We start from the raw sequence: 19757 nt of genomic DNA, 5'->3' as shown, positions 1-19757 counted from the left end.
GTGTACCAGGAGGAGAGGTTGGAGGGCTTATATGTGTGTACCAGGAGGGGAGGTCGGGGGCTTATTTATGTTTACCAGAAGGACTGGTCGGGGGGCTTATATGTGTGTACAAGAAGGAGAGGTCGGGGGGCTTATATGTGTGTACCAGGAGGAGGGATTGGGGGCTTATATGTGTGTACCAGGAGGAGAGGTTGGGGGCTTATATGTATGTATAAGGAGGAGAGATTGGGTGGCTTATATGTGTGTGCAAGAAGGAGAGGTCGAGGGGGTTATGTTTGTGTACCAGGAGGAGAGGTTGGGGGCTTATATGTGTGTACAAGAAGGAGAGGTCGGGGGCTTATATGTGCGTACAAGAAGGAGAGGTCGGGGCTTATATGTGGGTAATAGGAGGAGAGGTCGGGGGGGGGGGGGGGCTTATATGTGTGTACAAGAAGGAGAGAACAGGTGGCTTATATGTGTGTACCACAAGGGGAGGTCAGGGGAGCTTACATGTGCGGACCAAAAGGAGAGGTCGGAGGGGTTATATGTGTGTCCAGTTGGAGAGGTGGGGGGAGCTTATATGTGTGTGCCAGGAGAAGTCGGGCGGCTTATATGTGCAGACCAGAAGGAGAGGTCGGGGGGCTTATATGTGTGTACCCGATTGTCTGTATCTTAGGCGAAGGGGGTGTCTGTGTATTAGAGTGGGCTGCAGTCCTCAGATTAGTTGCACAGTGTGATGTGTGTACAGTATGTCCTGGGTACAGAACAATTACGGCTTGTACACTGCAATAAATCATAGGAATAGATGAATCTGGGCTCGGGCCGGGATGGAGGAGGGGAGCGCAGATGGGGAATCCTATCCAGCTGCTGCAGTCTGTGTGGCCCACCCTGCGCACAGCTGCTCGCTCCAGGCAGAGGGGACTCAGAGCCGGGACATTTCTCTAGGCCCAGGGAGACTTTACAGCTCCACGGCGCTCGCAGCCAGGTATCGCACATACTTACCTTAGTCTCTGCTAGCCAGTAGTGTGGGTCATCCCTCAGGTGGGCAGCGCTGGACACCGGCTGGAAGAGAGGGCACAGTGTAAGCACTCAATGGCCTCTGTCTTTTTATTATCTGTACATGTCCCCGCTTATTGTATAGCGCTGCGGAATACGTCAGAGCTATAGAAATAACAGTATTATTACTGTTAGTGAGATGTGGAGGTGCAGCCGAGACCTCCGGTACAGAAGGGACACCTCCATGAAGGGAACATGATGCTTTTCTGAACACTTCAGGCTACGGTCATGGTGTGGAGAAGTGGTAGGAGCTCAAATAAGGGTCTAAGCAGTGGTGAGAACCGTCTGTCTGACGTTCAGATCCCACAGGTGTGAATGCAGCCAAACACATCAAGCACCAGAAGCAGCCACCATCACAGGATCAATTCGTGATGGTGACATGGTCGCAATATGCTGGGATCACAGACTACTAAACTCTGGTCCTAAGGCACAATCACTGCCTGCAGCCCCCACAGAGGTGGCTATAAAGCACCCCATACACATTATATGGCTGTCAGATGAATAACGGCATGCACAGAAACGCTCATTTGGCTGATCTCCTGTGTACCCTATGAGAGAGCCGTTGCCAGACATCAATGCACCCAAAGTTTTAGGGAAGAGAACAAAAGGATCAGCATTTTGAAAATTGGACATATCGGACCCTTGGCTCCCCCAACAATTGTTAAGGCTCCTATACACATTCGACTGTTGGACGGACCCATTATTATCAGTGGGGTCAGCAGACATTACTCTAATGTGTATGGGACATTCTAGATACCTCATTTCCCCGGGAAGAGAAGAGTCACATCACATTGGGGGCAGACAGGGGCCGCTCGGGGCAGACAGGGGCCACAGAACATTAAAGCAGACTTTCAATTTTATCTGCAGCTTAAACACTGAAGATATAAAGTCTCGTACCCCTCTTGAGCTGTGCAGTTTTTGCTGCCGGGAGGTTGTCGGTGCTCCGACTTTTCTTCTCTCTATACGACACTATGACACTCTTATATAAAAGCAGAAGAGACACACTCTGGGCTGTCTTCAGGGCTAAAATAGCAGCAAAAACTAGCTAGAAGGATTGGGGTCTTCATGTACAGCTGCCAGCAGCGGATTACAGCCGTGTGCCCATAGGATTTATTGCTTTACTAACGTTTTAATTACGGTAACCTAATATGAAAAAACCTGTATAAAAGCCAGAAAGGTCCCATAAAGAAACATGCGCCTGCGGCAAACATCAGAGAGCTTGGACAAGAACAAAAATTCCTGTCACTGACAGTAAGCAGAGGTCTGGAAACTGTGCAGCAGTGATGAGCGTGCGCGCTCTGATAAGGTGTTATATGAGCATGCTTGGGTGCTAATCGGGTGACTTCTGCGTGCTCGGATAATATGTCCAAGTCCCCATGGCTGCATGTCTCATGGCTGTTAGACAGCCAATTTGTTAAGCAATCACTGCACGTGTTGTGGCTGTCTAACAGCACCAAGACATGCAGCCGCGAGGACTAGGACATATTATCCGAGCACACAGAAGTCACCCGATTACCACTCGAACATGCCCATATAACACCTCATCAGAGCACGCAAACTCATCATTACTGTGCAGTGAGGAAGCATTATACATCATCCCTTTAAAGGGATTGGGTGCTATTTTGTTTTTGATGCAAGGAGTTGTTCCCCATAAGAAATGGCGGCACTGCTGTCATATGAATGGGGTTCACGTCAATGCAACAGACAGTAGGAGGTAACAATCTGCAGGGAGGCAGAACAAGGGTTAATAGCGAGGGTTTACTTGGAGTTTGTCGGTGGAGTTCCTGGCCAGGATCTGACAGGCAGCGTTGATCTCGGTCTCGATGGCACTTAATATGGTCTCTTGTTCGGTCTCTAGCGCGTTCAGCTTGTCTCTCAGCGTGTGACTGACGTCTTCCAGTTTCTTCACTTGTTGATCCTGTAAAAGAGAGACTTGACATTAGAAGTGACAATCACCATCTGCTCCTCCGCGTCTTGCACCATTGCAAGTTGGGACCAGAGGAGAGCTGCATCCTCCGAACAGCACAGCTGTGCAGCGTCCCTGCTGCAGGTGATAAATGAGCTGTCATGGCTGCACAGGTCACACAATGGCAGCAGGGGTTCCCTGTGTCATCAACAGATAGCATAACCCGTGTGTACAAGGGTCATCAGACCCAATGGTCTCCCTCTGCCAGGATCACAGACGGAGGACAGGACAGAGCTTCTTCAGCACATGTCAGGTCTGTTTTTACATCTGCCACATAAGGGAAATGGCTGCAAAGTGGACCCCCGCTGGGCAGCCCCCTGCTGAGCTCCTGCCGTTACTGCTGAGGCATCCCCAAGCACATAAAAGGCAGATAAAGATCCTGTGATCCATGGGATCAAAGCAAAATTCAGCTCCATTCACATATGTCCCACATTCATTACTCAGCAGCTATCACGGCCCGTCCTGCGCACACAGAGCGCAACGTTCACCAAGGTGTCACCAATACCTGGAGATCTCTGAACACGGGGCACTTAGCATTCACCTCTGCAATGTCCCGCGTCCATCTCGAGGCAAAAGACGGCGTTAATAATGCTGGAGCGCCACCCAGTGGTTTGCGTAAGATCTGCACAATGGCAGCACTAAAGTGATCATCTACAAGCCGGCACCGATTGTAGTGGCAGTGCACAGTTATTATGGGGACAGGGGCATTTATGCATATATTCTCTCATGCACAGACTACTCAGACTGCGGACGCTGCTATGTCACCCTGTCTGACAAGTGAAATGCAAGGCGGAGCGTCCATCCGCAGTCTGGGGGGCTGCAGTCCGCTCTACCACCATCAGGCCACAAGCATATGTCTCCAAAAAATAAAGGACACAATGAAAACTCCTGCAGACGTGACCCTAACAGTGCGCAGCACTGATACTAGAATGGTTCTCCAGGACGGACCTGGACCTACACATCGCACTGATGTTACCCTGACCTGTCACACAATACCCACCTTCTCCTCCATATCCTGGGCTGCCAGCTGGTTCTTGCACCTCAGTGCGGCGCTCTCCTCCTTGCCGCAAAGCATTTCCTCCGATAGTTTATCACACTCTATCTTCATCTTCTCCAGCCGCTGCCGCTCTGACTTCACCAGAGATTTGCTGTCAATCAGCTCTGCCTGAAATCACTTACAATGTCAGCCAATAATCGAGTCCACAAGGGCGAGAAGTCTGAGCTCACTTAAAGGGCTTTACCAAGAACAAACTCCAGTATAATCACTAGATCTTTGAATAATAATTTCCACAATTGGATGATAAATAAAATGTTCCTGTGCTGAGCTAATCTTATACATGTCCCCGGCTGTGTACTGTGTAATGGTCGAGTCTGACAGTACAGGGACATGTCTGATCATACCACAGCTCCTGGGAGGGGAGGAGAAAAAGATTATACAGACATTACAGCTGGGATCACAGATGATTTTTTTGTCGAGGTAAAACATTTCTCTGCCTGTTTTTAAACAATGTTTAACCTCAAATAAAGAATCAGCTGTGATCCCGGCTGTAATGTCTGTATCCTCTTTTTCTCCCCCCATGCCTAGGAGCTGTGGTATGATCAGACCATGGTCCTGTATAGTCAGATACAACCATTATACAGTACAGCAGGGGACATTTATAAGATTATCTCAGCAAAGGAACATTATATTTATCTCATCTAATTGTGGAAATTATTATTATTCCAAGATTTATTTATTAAAATCAACTTTAAGACAAACTTTGTTCTTGGAAAAATCCCTTTAAGGCTTTTGCTTTTTGTTAGAGATTACTTTCCAACCCATTTAATGAAGACCACAACAGATACCAAAAATTGTTGGTCCCCAATATTCCCAAACCTTCAGCGTGCGGATATGAGATTCCAGCTCCTCTCGCTCCTGCCGGAAGTGTGCCAGCATCTCCTGGACATTGCGCTCATGCTTGGTTTTAGCGGTCTGGGCAGCAGAGCGGAGGTCGGTCAGCTCCCGCTGGTGTACGTCCCTCTCCATCTTTAGCTGCCGTCCTGCTGAGCTCAGCTCTTCTCTGGCAAACTCTGCCTGTTTCTGGGCCTCACACAGGTTCCTCCTCAGCTCTCTGCTGCTCTTCTCTTCCTGGGCCAGGCGGCTGCTGAGCTCGGCCCTCTCGGCACTTAGGTCCCGCACGGACTCCTGTAACTCCAGGACTTTCTCATTGCTTTTCTCATGAGCTCGACCGACAGACAGAACCTCGTCCTGCAGCCTTTCCCGGTCCTCAGTCACCTGCTGCTGAAGCTGAACCTGCCGATGCAGCTCTCCTGCATGGCGGAAAGAAAGACCATCAGGAACAAAGTATGAGACAACTACCATCAACTGCAGCCTGTGTCATATAATGCACACTGTACAAAAGACAGAAACCGCCAGGAATAAAGCACAACACAGAGAGCGTCATTTACTGCAGACTGTGTCATATAATACACACTGTACAGGAGACAGAGACCGCCAGGAATAGAGCACAACACAGAGAGCGTCATTTACTGCAGACTGTGTCATATAATATACACTGTACAGGAGACAGAGACCGCCAGGAATAGAGCACAACACAGAGAGCGTCATTTACTGCAGACTGTGTCATATAATATACACTGTACAGGAGACAGAGACCGCCAGGAATAGAGCACAACACAGAGAGCGTCATTTACTGCAGCCTGTGTCATATAATACACACTGTACAGGAGACAGAGACCGCCAGGAATAGAGCACAACACAGAGAGCGTCATTTACTGCAGACTGTGTCATATAATATACACTGTACAGGAGACAGAGACCGCCAGGAATAGAGCACAACACAGAGAGCGTCATTTACTGCAGACTGTGTCATATAATATACACTGTACAGGAGACAGAGACCGCCAGGAATAGAGCACAACACAGAGAGCGTCATTTACTGCAGACTGTGTCATATAATATACACTGTACAGGAGACAGAGACCGCCAGGAATAGAGCACAACACAGAGAGCGTCATTTACTGCAGCCTGTGTCATATAATACACACTGTACAGGAGACAGAGACCGCCAGGAATAGAGCACAACACAGAGAGCGTCATTTACTGCAGACTGTGTCATATAATATACACTGTACAGGAGACAGAGACCGCCAGGAATAGAGCACAACACAGAGAGCGTCATTTACTGCAGACTGTGTCATATAATATACACTGTACAGGAGACAGAGACCGCCAGGAATAGAGTACAACACAGAGAGCGTCATTTACTGCAGCCTGTGTCATATAATACACACTGTACAGGAGACAGAGACCGCCAGGAATAGAGCACAACACAGAGAGCGTCATCTACTGCAGCCTGTGTCATATAATACACACTGTACAGGAGACAGAGACCGCCAGGAATAGAGCACAACACAGAGAGCGTCATTTACTGCAGACTGTGTCATATAATACACACTGTACAGGAGACAGAGACCGCCAGGAATAGAGCACAACACAGAGAGCGTCATTTACTGCAGACTGTGTCATATAATATACACTGTACAGGAGACAGAAATCACCAGGAATAGAGCACAACACAGAGAGCGTCATTTACTGCAGACTGTGTCATATAATACACACTGTACAGGAGACAGAGACCGCCAGGAATAGAGCACAACACAGAGAGCGTCATTTACTGCAGACTGTGTCATATAATATACACTGTACAGGAGACAGAAATCACCAGGAATAGAGCACAACACAGAGAGCTTCATCTACTGCAGCCTGTGTCATATAATATACACTGTACAGGAGACAGAGACCACCAGGAATAGAGCCCCCTCCTGTAATGAGTCCCCCAGTAACGAGCCCCTCCTGTAACGAGGCCTTCCCCTGTAACAAGCCCCTCCTGGTAACAAGCCCCTGCTGTAACCGATCTCATCCCGTAACGAGCCCCCTCCTGTAATGAGCTCTCTCGTAATGAGCTTCTCACTATAACGAGTGCCCTTTAAGAACCGTACACTTGTGCTCTTTGGACTGGATGCAGATATTTTCCATTCTGGAGCAGCAGCTTCTCCTTACTGACAGTGTCAGATGACTGTGCGGTGCAGTAAATGCAACAACTCTGATCTGCACTCAGTGCCCGTTACACTTAGTGCCCGTTACCCTGCAGCCGGCCCGCCAGCTCTTGAGACTCGCGCACATCTTTCTCCAGCTCCAGCTGTCGATCCTGTAGGTCAGTTACTTGCACTTGCCGCAGATGTAGCTCCTCCTGCTGCTGCGCGCGGCGGCTTAGCACCTCTGCAAGTTCCTTGCGCAAACTTTCTGCCTGCTGTACTGTGGTCTGAAGCTGACATTTCAGCTCATCCTTCTCTTTCACTGCCTGTAATTAGACACAAGAAATGTGATCACTTGGATATGTTCTACGGCACAGACTGCGGATATATGGCTGAGCGCACACAGCCCCTTGACTCCTGGGAATGCAATGGTTGGGGGGTTAATTAAATCCCACGGTCCCCATAGATCTGAGACTGGACTTCTGGCCGGTACAAACATCCAGTAACACTCAAGCAGCAACAACGTCAGTTCCAGCGACTGTAGCAAGAAACTAATGTAAATGAGGACAAAAATAAAAGATACTAATTGCTTGCAGAAATTTCCTGAAGAAAACCAGAAATTTTCTGCAAGAAACCCGCATTTTTTTTTTTTTTGCGTTTTTTTCCCGTTTTTTTCGCGTTTTTTTTAGCATTTTGCAAGCGTAATTAGCTTGCAGAATGCTAAAGTTTTCCAAGCGATCTGTAGCATCGCTTGGAAAACTGATTGACAGGTTGGTCACACTTGTCAAACATAGTGTTTGACAAGTGTGACCAACTTTTTACTATAGATGCAGCCTATGCAGCATCAATAGTTAAAGATAGAATGTTTAAAAATAATAAAAAAAATAAAAAAAAGGTTATACTCACCTGCAGACAGCCGATCTCCTCAGCGGCTTCCGTTCCTATAGATGGTGTGTGTGTGCAGGACCTTCGATGACGTCACGGTCACGTGACTGCGACGTCATCGCAGGTCCTTCACACACACCAGCTATAGGAACGGAAGCGGCAGCATGCACCGCTGAGAGGCGGGAAGACTCCGGGGGCCATCGAAGGTGAGTATATCACTATTTCTTATTTTAATTCTTTTTTTTTTTACCAATTATATGGTGCCCAGTCCGTGGAGGAGAGTCTCCTCTCCTCCACCCTGGGTACCAACCGCACAATCTGCTTACTTCCCGCATGGTGGGCACAGCCCCGTGCGGGAAGTAAGCAGATCAATGCATTCCTAAATGTGCGGAATCCCAGCAATTCCACAAATTTAATGAACATGTTGCTTTTTTTTCCGCGATGCGATTTTTTCGCGGAAAAAAATGCAACATTTGCACAAGAAATGCGGAATACACTGAAAATAATGGGAGGCATATGTAAGCGCTTTTTTCGCGTTTTTATCACGTTTTTATAGCGAAAAAAACGCAAAAATACTGCACGTGTGCACATGGCCTAATAGTAAGAAATGTAAATGTACAGAGGTCACTTCCACCCAGAAACGAGGCCCTTGTAGATAGGCAGATGATGGGTGAGCAGTCCGAGGAGCACTCATCCCCAGGAAAATGTGCCGCTGATGAGACACCAGACGAGACCCTGCATCTTCTATGCAGGTGTACGAGCCATTGCTGGTCGGACGCAAAATCTTTGGGCAGCTCCAGACATAAGACGGCCATAAAGTCTAACACAAGGAGACTCCAAGACAAAGGCCAACCAAAACTCCAGTGTGGACCACTTACTTGAGAGCAGCGCTCAGATGAGAAGGTCACAGACTCTTCTTTCTTCTGCAGCTCCCGTTCCACCTTCTTACATTTCACCTTCCAATACTTCACGGTCTCCTGCGCCTTAGATTTCAGATCTTCCTTTTTCTTCTCAGCCTCCAGACGTGAGGCCTCCGCCTGCCTCAGTTCTGAAAGGCACCTTTCAGCCTCCTGCGTCACCTCCTCGAGTTGCTGACCCAGCTGAGAATTGTGACTCTCTAACTGTCTCCGCTCCTTTTCACAAGTCTCATAGCGGCTCTGGATGTCCTTCACCTGCTGTAACATCCTCAGCTGCTGTCGCTCCCGCTTCTCCATGTCCGAGTTCAAGGTCTGCAGGATGAAGGGGAGAAAAAAGCATCTGGGATATGGGGGAATGGCAGTAACAGCAATTCAATAACACACAAGTGGGAGGAAAACAATGAGAAAGCATCAAGGGTTAATGATCTGCAGTCGCCTTGTACTCAGGCAGTCCCACGTCACGTGTCAACTGTGGCTTATCGGGAGTCCTATAATAATATCAACTAAGTAAAGCAATTCTAGGGGAGGATGTCACGTCATAGACCCAGCACCCGCTGATATGCACTCTGCTCATTTGCCCAGCACCCACTCATCTGCACCCTGCTTATCTGTTCAGTACCCGCTGATCTGCACCCTACTCATCTGCCCAGCACCCGCTGATCTGCACCCTGCTCATCTGCCCAGCACCCGCTCATCTGCACCCTGCTCATCTGCACCCTGCTCATCTGCACCCTGCTCATCTGCACCCTGCTCATCTGCACCCTGCTCATCTGCACCCTGCTCATCTGCACCCTGCTCATCTGCACCCTGCTCATCTGCACCCTGCTCATCTGCACCCTGCTCATCTGCACCCTGCTCATCTGCACCCTGCTCATCTGCACCCTGCTCATCTGCACCCTGCTCATCTGCCCAGCACCCGCTGATCTACACCCTGCTCATCTGCCCAGCACCCACCGATTTGAACCCTGCTGATCTGCACCAAAAGAGCAGGAATCATCCACGACTGGACAGGTTCTCTATAACGCTCCTATCATAGCCCCCCCTTTTTAGGTGAGCGACCCAGCAAGAGACCGGACTGCATCACTGGCTCATCAGCAGCTCAATGACACAGTTGTTGCAATGGTTAATACTACAAAGCCCAGTGATACACAATTATCTACGAATAGCTTCCAATAATCCAGAACATGGCAGAGTATATATCAGGGATGTGGCAATTTATAAATCATTATGTTCAGCAAATAATCCCCGTCACAAAACCCTTGATTGGTTACATGAAGTCTTGGAGGAGATGCGAATATAAACGACACTACAGGCGGGCTGATTAGTGGATCTTGGGACGCATCCGCATGGTTCGGGGCCGTCACTGCTGAATTCTCCAGTTTGTAAGATTAAGAGGATAATCTGAAACCAATTTAAGTTGTTTTGTCCTAAGTTAGACCGCAGCATTTTCCAGTTATAGTATTCATGCCGTTACTCTGCGCCTACTGTCAGCCAAGTCTAATAATAAAGTCTCTTGTGTAGATCTGGCAGCGCTGGCGCCGCAGTCACCTTATGTGCCAGGGATTTATAACCTCAGTGATGTTTAACTGCTTATGAGAGAAGATTGTGGGGCATTAGGGCAGCACGATGGCTCTGGCATTTATCAGCCACCAGGCGAGATATTGGAGGCCGAAACTGGCACGGACGGATAATGGCGCTCATTACAGCCAACAAGTAATCATGTCCAAAGCTGCAACAATAAACTGCTCTAAAGAAGAACATCTTGTGGAATAAACGCAGGGCTGCCATGTATCACCACCGTTGTGCTGCGGCTGGCTGCCATATATCACCCCCGTTGTGCTGCGGCCGGCTGCCATGTATTGCCCACATTGTACCACGGCCGGCTGCCATCTATCACCCCCGCTGTGCTGCGGCCGGCTGCCATGTATTGCCCCCGTTGCACCGCGGCCAGCTGCCATGCATCACCCCCGTTGTGCCACAGCCTGTGAGAAGAATATATCACTAAGTCCACAGCCTGTCACTTCTCATGCTATGACATAGTAATAACACAAGGCCCACGAGGGTGCAAGTAGCTATGGAAGGACACGGGGATGGTCACACATGGGGGGCAGATTAGGGGGATTAAGCTCTGCAGCTCCTTGTATACCTACCTCCAGGTGCTCCGCCAGCTGAATCTTCTCTCTGTCCTTCTGGCCCAGGTTGCGTTTCAGGTCTTCCATCTCAGCCAGCACGGCGCTTCGGTCCAGCTGTGTCCGCAGCTCAATAATCTGTCTCTCCAGCTCCTGCTTCTCCCGATCAGATCGCTCTCCAGCTGGAGGGAAGCAGAAGAGAACCATCACAGTGGTCTCCTCGGGCATCATCAGCACCCACAATCTATAGAGCAGGGGAGCTGAAGATGTTACCTGCCCGGACCCTGCGCTGCTCCTCCAGGGTCTCATGCTGGCTTTGTACTGAGATTTTGTGCTGCAGTTGTCCGCGGTCCTCCTCCAGCTTCACCAGTTGACTGCGCAGATCCTCCACCTACAACGTAAAGTATTAAAAACATAAGATCCCCTGTTAAGAAATATCACAGGGGTGAACATGACCTGCAGGCTCCTCTGCAATAGAAATACAGTAACATCACCACGACAAAACAAGTAATGCAAACATCAACGCCACAGTCACTAAGTAACATCAACAAATAGATATTGTCTGGTCAAGACATACTGATCACCTATCCAAGGATATAACATGAGCGGGGGTGCAACACTATTCTCCCCCTGATTAGCTGGTAGAAGCGCCAGGAACAATTGGATGTAAATACTATGAGAAAAGGGCTGGACAGCGCCTTCCAATGTGTAGTGGCTACTGCTAGGTACTGCAGAGCAGCTACTGTGCAAAATATGCAATCCTCAATAGAGAAATCGAAACGCAAAAAAGGAAAAGTCGGGGAATGATAGAAATCACAGGATGGATAGACAGATTACGGATTTGTAAATGATTGGTGTGCGCAGAAGTTCCCACATTTACAGGCAAGGCTGCTATCTAATGCTAACTTTCTGCTGTGCTGAATGCACATGGGCAAATCATCCGGATCTGCTCCTGAGTAATCACCAACCATTGGCGTTCCCGATGGAGACAAGTCCGGATCCGCTGAGGGCAGCTCCTGTGTAATCACCGACTAATGGCGTCCCCGAAGGAAAAAAAATGTGGATTCGCCAACGGCAGCGGCCAGCCGCCATGTATCACCCCTGTGAGCTATTAGTGCCGGGAATGAAGACTAGAGGGTCACGGCTGACGTACATTATGTTACTGAACACCATAATCTCGGGACATTCCCTCACACTGGTCTCTTCATGGTGATACCCAAGTGGTCTCATTAAATTCTAAGATTCTGTACTTAAATATCACACACCGGGCCCGAGACGTCACACACACATCTTCACAAACCACCAGGAAGCGTCTGCAGGACACTGGGCTACTGGCTGGACGTCCGGCTACAGCTGCTGCGCTGATCTCACATCACCACTTTCAAAGACCATCATGGTGCACAGCAAGATGACAATGGAGACTGGCATGGAGGTCTGTCCTGCTTTTGTCTTGGATGTAATAGTAGTAGCAGATTTGCCTGGAGACCACATGGGATACAGTAAGAAGAGGCTTCACAAGCTGGCATATGAACAGAATAATCTCCAGCCGTATGTTCCTCGTACTACTGTGAGTTGCCTACTTGGCCTAAGTGCTTCCAGCGGCAGAACCTTTCTCAGAAGACCATTAATGACCACAGTGACAGCAGCCGAAGCCGGAGGTGCTGGGATTTCTGCAAGAGGCTCAGACGCCAGACTGAATAATCCAGAAGTTGTGTTCGTGTTATTCCCATTTTCCATCATTTGCAGATCAGTGCCGTCTCGTCCTATGATCTCCATCACTCACTTCTCCTTCATGTTATGACTGGACCTATGTAACCACTGGTGAGACATTACTGACATTTCCCGAAAGATCTGATTTCCAATAGAGCCAGAGGTGCGATTGTCCACGTGTTCTGCTAATAAATAATAACATTATGTGTACGCAGCACCTGACAGAGCAGAGAATCCCGACCTCCCTCGCTCTGATCCAGCCTCCTCCGGTATCTCTCCAGCTCCTCCTGCAACTATAATAAAAGCAGAAAATGGAAACACAGAAATTTCCGCATGTCAGGTGCAGTCTCTACATACACATGCAGTCTCCTACTACACACCTGGCCTTTCTCGTGCAGTCTCTCCACCTGGCCCTTCTCGCTATACAGCTTGCCCTTCAGTGTCGTCTCCATCCCATCACTTTCTCTGTGCAGTGTCTCTATACATGTGCAGTGTCTCTATACATGTGCAGTGTCTCTATACGTGTAGTGTCTCTATACATGTGTAGTCTCCACACCTGGACCTTCTCGCTCTCCTGCTTGCCCTTTAGTGCCGCCTTCATTCCATCTGTCTTTGTGCAGTGTCTCTATACATGTGCAGTGTCTCTATACATGTGCAGTGTCTCTATACATGTGTAGTCTCCACACCTGGACCTTCTCGCTCTCCTGCTTGCCCTTTAGTGCCGCCTTCATTCCATCTGTCTTTGTGCAGTGTCTCTATACATGTGCAGTGTCTCTATACATGTGCAGTGCCTCTATACATGTGCAGTGTCGCTATACATGTGCAGTGTCGCTATACATGTGCAGTGTCTCTATACATGTGCAGTCTCTTGCTTAATGGGTCAAAGCACAAAGTCACACCGTGGCCAAGATTAAAATGATATCACTCTCCCGTCAAGAAAAATTTTTTTTTGAGTGAGAGTACTCCCAGATAAATCGCATGCAAACACATGGAGTAAGCACAAAATCTCACGAATCATTCTAAGACACTTCATTTATTTAGTAAATGTTACAAACAGGTGTATCAACAAACATAATACAATAGATACAGGAAAAGTCCAAGGAACAAACTAGTGGTATACCGGGGAGTAAGTGGGAAAAGAGGTAAAATTCCTCATGGTAATAGCCTAGCTTACGTGCCACTGCACAAAGTAATCGAGACACAGCCCATCAAAAGTCTGTTGCACAGTTGCATTCTCTTGGTGCAGTCTCCATACCTGGCCCTTCTCGCTCTCCAGCTTGCCCTTCAGTACCGCATTCATCCCATCTGTCTTTGTGCAGTGTCTCTATACATGTGCAGTGTCTCTATACACGTGCAGTGTCTCTATACACGTGCAGTGTCTCTATACATGTGCAGTGTCTCTATACATGTGCAGTGTCTCTATACATGTGCAGTCTCTTGGTGCAGTCTCCATACCTGGCCCTTCTCGCTCTCCAGCTTGCCCTTCAGTACCGCCTTCATCCCATCTGTCTTTGTGCAGTGTCTCTATACATGTGCAATGTCTCTATACACGTGCAGTGTCTCTATACACGTGCAGTGTCTCTATACACGTGCAGTGTCTCTATACAGTGTCTCTATACATGTGCAGTGTCTCTATACACGTGCAGTGTCTCTATACACGTGCAGTGTCTCTATACACGTGCAGTGTCTCTATACACGTGCAGTGTCTCTATACACGTGCAGTGTCTCTATACATGTGCAGTGTCTCTATTCATTGTCTCTATACATGTGCAGTGTCTCTATACATGTGCAGTCTCTTGGTGCAGTCTCCATACCTTGCCCTTCTCGATCTCCAGCTTGCCCTTCAGTACCGCCTTCATCCCATCTGTCTTTGTGCAGTGTCTCTATACATGTGCAGTGTCTCTATACATGTGCAGTGTCTCTATACATTGTCTCTATACATGTGCAGTGTCTCTATACATGTGCAGTGTCTCTATACATTGTCTCTATACATGTGCAGTGTCGCTATACATGTGCAGTGTCGCTATACATGTGCAGTGTCGCTATACATGTGCAGTGTCTCTATACATGTGCAGTGTCTCTATACATATGCAGTGTCTCTATACATGTGCAGTGTCTCTATACATTGCCTCTATACATGTGCAGTGTCTCTATACATTGTCTCTATACATGTGCAGTGTCTCTATACATTGTCTCTATACATGTGCAGTGTCTCTATACATTGTCTCTATACATGTGCAGTGTCTCTATACATTGTCTCTATACATGTGCAGTGTCTCTATACATTGTCTCTATACATGTGCAGTGTCTATACATGTGCAGTGTCTCTATACATGTGCAGTGTCTCTATACATTGTCTCTATACATGTGCAGTGTCTCTATACATTGTCTCTATACATGTGCAGTGTCTATACATGTGCAGTGTCTCTATACATGTGCAGTGTCTCTATACATTGTCTCTATACATGTGCAGTGTCTCTATACATGTGCAGTGTCTCTATACATGTGCAGTGTCGCTATACATGTGCAGTGTCGCTATACATGTGCAGTGTCGCTATACATGTGCAGTGTCTCTATACATGTGCAGTGTCTCTATACATGTGCAGTGTCTCTATACATTGTCTCTATACATGTGCAGTGTCTCTATACATGTGCAGTGTCTCTATACATTGTCTCTATACATGTGCAGTGTCTCTATACATGTGCAGTGTCACTATACATGTGCAGTGTCTCTATACATGTGCAGTGTCTCTATACATGTGCAGTGTCTCTATACATGTGCAGTGTCTCTATACATTGTCTCTATACATGTGCAGTGTCTCTATACATGTACAGTGTCTCTATACATGTGCAGTGTCTCTATACATGTGCAGTGTCTCTATACATTGTCTCTATACATGTGCAGTCTCTATACATGTGCAGTGTCTCTATACATTGTCTCTATACATGTGCAGTGTCTCTATACATGTGCAGTGTCTCTATACATGTGCAGTGTCGCTATACATGTGCAGTGTTGCTATACATGTGCAGTGTCTCTATACATGTACAGTGTCTCTATACATGTGCAGTGTCTCTATACATGTGCAGTCTCTTGGTGCAGTCTCCATACCTGGCCCTTCTCACTCTCTCTAGCTTGCCCTTCAGTACCGCCTTCATCCCATCTGTCTTTGTGCAGTGTCTCTATACATGTGCAGTGTCTCTATACAGTGTCTCTATACACGTGCAGTGTCTCTATACACGTGCAGTGTCTCTATACACGTGCAGTGTCTCCATACATGTGCAGTCTCTTGGTGCAGTCTCCATACCTGGCCCTTCTCGCTCTCCAGCTTGCAGAGCTTGCCCTTCAGTGCTGCCTCCATCTCATCAGACTTGGATTCACGTTTTTTCAGCTCCTGTAGTGAATGAGACACATCAGTAGGTGGTCACAGGTCAGCATCCTGGGGGTACACACTCACATGAATGATATATATTAATTTTAGGGTCGCTTGGCGACTAGATGATATAGACACAATAATTACAAGTGACAAACTACAGAATTGTGATTGCAGCTCTGTGGGGGATGCAGTTTGTGACATGATGATAGGTAGCACCATTACAGCATAGTTCAGAGGGTAGTATGTTGTGCCGGCACATATCACCAAGCAATCTCATCAATAAATGATCGGAGACAGTGGTCTGACTACTGGCACTCCAGCCACCTGACTGTACAGAGGAGCTGCAGCCCACAACCTTCATGTGCATGGAGGTGAGCAGCTGTTCCCCTGCACAGTTTAGCGGCAGGGGACAGATATACACGAGAACCAGCGCACCGGGTCAAAAAACAGCACAGCTTCCCCCATTATCAGTGTAGGTCGGTGTCTAAATCAGACCACACTGAGCATCACATGATGACAAGTACTTGAGACAGACCATCACTTATGGGAAAACCTCATTAATCCTTCACCCCCGGGCCTGTTTTCACCTTAAGGTACCGTCACATTAAGCGACGCTGCAGCGATATCGACAACGATGCCGATCGCTGCAGCGTCGCTGTTTGGTCGCTGGTGAACTGTCACACAGACAGCTCTCCAGCGACCAACGATGCCGAAGTCCCCGGGTAACCAGGGTAAACATCGGGTTACTAAGCGCAGGGCCGCGCTTAGTAACCCGATGTTTACCCTGGTTACCAGTGTAAAAGTAAAAAAAAACAAACAGTACATACTTACATTCCGGTGTCTGCCGCGTCCCCCGGCGCTGTGCTTCTCTGCACTGTGTAAGCGCCAGCCGGAAAGCACAGCGGTGACGTGACCGCTGTGCTTTGCTTTACGGCCGGCACTGACACATTCAGTGCAGGAAGCTCTGAGCAGCAGCGCGGACGCCGGGGGACGTGACAGACATCAGAGGGTGAGTATGTAGTGTTTTTTTTTTTACTTTTACAATGGTAACCAGGGTAAATATCGGGTTACTAAGCGCGGCCCTGCGCTTAGTATCCCGATATTTACCCTGGTTACCATTGTAAAACATTGCTGGCATCGTTGCTTTTGCTGTCAAACACGACGATACACGCCGATCTGACGACCAAATAAAGTTCTGGACTTTCAGCAAAGACCAGCGATATCACAGCGGGATCCAGATCGCTGCTGCGTGTCAAACACAACGATATCGCTATCCAGGACGCTGCAACGTCACGGATCGCTGTCGTTATCGTTGCAAAGTCGTTTAGTGTGCAGGTACCTTTACTGACCAAGCTAAATTTTACAATTCTGACCAGTGTCACTTTATGAGGTCATAACTCTGGAGCTTCAACGAATCCCACTGATTCCGAGACTATTTTTTCGTGACATATTGTACTTCATGGTGGTGGTAAAATTTGCTCGACATGACTTGTGTTTATATGTGAAAATATCGGAAATTTAGCGAAAATTGTCATTTTCAAACTTTTAATTTTTATGCCCTCAATTCAGAGTTATGTCACACAAAACAGTTAATAAATAACATTTCCCACATTTCTAAGTTACATCAGCATGATTTTTTAAACTTTTTTTTTTTTTTATAGGAAGTTAAAAGGGTTAAAAGTTTAACCATCGATTTCTCATTTTTCCAACAAAATTTACAAAACCATTTTTTAGGGACTACATCACATTTCAAGTCACTTTGAGGGGTCTATATGACGGAAAATACCCAAAAGTGACACCATTCTAAACAACTGCACCCCTCAAGGTTCACAGTAAATGAAGCAATGTGGGAGGAAAAAATTAACTTTCTCTTTCACAAAAATTTTACTTTAGACCCAATATTTTTTATTTTCACAAGGGTAACAGGAGAAAATGGACCCTAAAATTTGCTGTGCGATTTCTCCTGAGTACACCGTTACCCCATATATGTGGAAAATCCACTGTTTGGGTGCACGGCAAAGCTCGGAAGGGAAGTAGAACCATTTAACTTTTTGAATGCAAAAAAGGCTGGAAACGTTTATGGACGCCATGTCGCCTTTGCCCCTGATGTGCCTAAACAGTGGAAACGCCCCACAAGTGACACCATTTTGGAAAATAGACCTGTCAAGGAATTTATCTAAATGTGTGTTGGACACTTTGAACTTCCAGGTGCTTCACAGAAATGTATAACGTTGAGCGTTGAAAATAAAAAATCAAATTTTTTTCCACAAAAATGATTTGTTACCTTTGTGAAAATAAAAAAATTGGGGTAACAGGACAAAGTGGACCCCAAAAAATGTTGTGCAATTTCTTGTGACGGAGTACACAGACACCCCATATGTGGGATAAAACCACTGTTTGGGTACATGGCAGTGCTAGGAAGGAAAGTAGAATCGCTTGACTTGTTGAACGCAAAATATGCTGTAATAATTAGCGGTTGCCATGTCGGGTTTGGAGAGCCCCTAATGTGAGCATAAACAGTGGAAACTCCCAACAAGTGACGCCATTTTGGAAACTAGACCACTCAGAGAACTTATCTAGATGTGTATTGAGCACTTTGAAACTCCAGAAGTTTGTAACATTGAACCGTGAAAATAAAAAAAATTACACCTTTCCCCCCCAAAAATGATTTCTAGCTCCAAACTGCATTTTCATAAGGGTAATTGGAGAAATCGCAGCATACAATTTGTTGTGCAATTTGACCTGAGTACCCCGATACACATTGTGTGGGGGGGAAAACCACTGTTTGGGCGCACGGCAGAGCTCAGAATGGAAGGAGTGCCATTTGACTTTATGAATGTCAAATTTGCTGGAATAATTAGCGGACGCCATGTCGTGTTTGGAGCCCCATATTTATCTAAACAATGGAAATTCCTACAAGTGACCCCATTTTGGAAACTAGACCCCCCACGGAATGTATCTAGATGCGTGGTGAGCATTTTGAACCTTCAGGTGATCCACAAAAATGATTTATAGCCCCAATCTTTTTCTTTTCACAGTGGTAGAAAATGGATGCAATATACCCCACAGCAAGCTAGTGTGCCATAGGGCATATAGAGTGCTGTAGGGCATATAGCGTGCCGTAGGGCATATAGCATTTCAAAAAACTGACTGTCACATCCAAGCATAGACTAAGTGTGAACAGGTGTTGAACCTTAGGGTACCGTCACACAGTGCCATTTTCATCGCTACGACGGCACGATTCGTGACGTTGCAGCGTCGTATAAGTATCGCTCCAGCGTCGTATACTGCGGTCACACGTTGCAATACACGGCGCTGGAGCGATAATTTCATGACGTATTTGCGATGTAGAACCCGTTGGTTACTGTGCGCACATCGCATACAACCTGTGTCACACAATGCAATCATGCCACCACAGCGGGACACTAGACGACGAAAGAAAGTTTCAAACGATCTGCTACGACGTACGATTCTCAGCGGGGATCCGGATCGCAGTAGCGTGTCAGACACAGCGATATCGTAAATGCATCGCTGGAACGTCACGAATCGTGCCGTCGTAGCGATCAAAATTGCACTGTGTGACGGTACCCCTAGAGTCACCAACTCCTATACAGTCAAGCAAATAAGGCAGCACACTGCAGCGCTAAAACATGCAAACATGAAACACGAAAACTGAACTGCATTACTGCACTAGAAATATGAA

At 47.3% G+C, this 19757-nt stretch overlaps 1 protein-coding gene across 16 annotated transcripts in view; it reads right to left on the bottom strand.

The window, feature by feature from the left end:
- The window catches only part of CEP128 (centrosomal protein 128), a 261366-nt gene that overhangs the window by 97417 nt on the left and 144192 nt on the right, over positions 1 to 19757 (bottom strand). For all 16 annotated transcript variants that reach the window (XR_013216499.1, XM_077267464.1, XM_077267459.1 and 13 more), the window contains 10 exons: positions 15986 to 16072; positions 12899 to 12973; positions 11244 to 11361; positions 10992 to 11152; positions 8803 to 9153; positions 7149 to 7365; positions 4878 to 5311; positions 4002 to 4166; positions 2798 to 2953; positions 982 to 1041 (listed from right to left, as the gene is read on the bottom strand). Coding sequence is in view for 15 of the 16 variants with exons in the window: in XM_077267464.1 (XP_077123579.1) it covers positions 982 to 1041; positions 2798 to 2953; positions 4002 to 4166; positions 4878 to 5311; positions 7149 to 7365; positions 8803 to 9153; positions 10992 to 11152; positions 11244 to 11361; positions 12899 to 12973; positions 15986 to 16072 (1824 nt within the window). In the remaining variant the exon portion in view is untranslated. The remainder of the gene's footprint in view (positions 1 to 981; positions 1042 to 2797; positions 2954 to 4001; positions 4167 to 4877; positions 5312 to 7148; positions 7366 to 8802; positions 9154 to 10991; positions 11153 to 11243; positions 11362 to 12898; positions 12974 to 15985; positions 16073 to 19757) is intronic.

Source organism: Ranitomeya variabilis, chromosome 1, assembly GCF_051348905.1.
Source record: "Ranitomeya variabilis isolate aRanVar5 chromosome 1, aRanVar5.hap1, whole genome shotgun sequence".
Taxonomy (NCBI): domain Eukaryota; kingdom Metazoa; phylum Chordata; class Amphibia; order Anura; family Dendrobatidae; genus Ranitomeya; species Ranitomeya variabilis.
The sequence above is the reverse complement of the archived record's forward strand: the minus strand, read 5'-3'. Positions and strand labels throughout refer to the sequence as shown.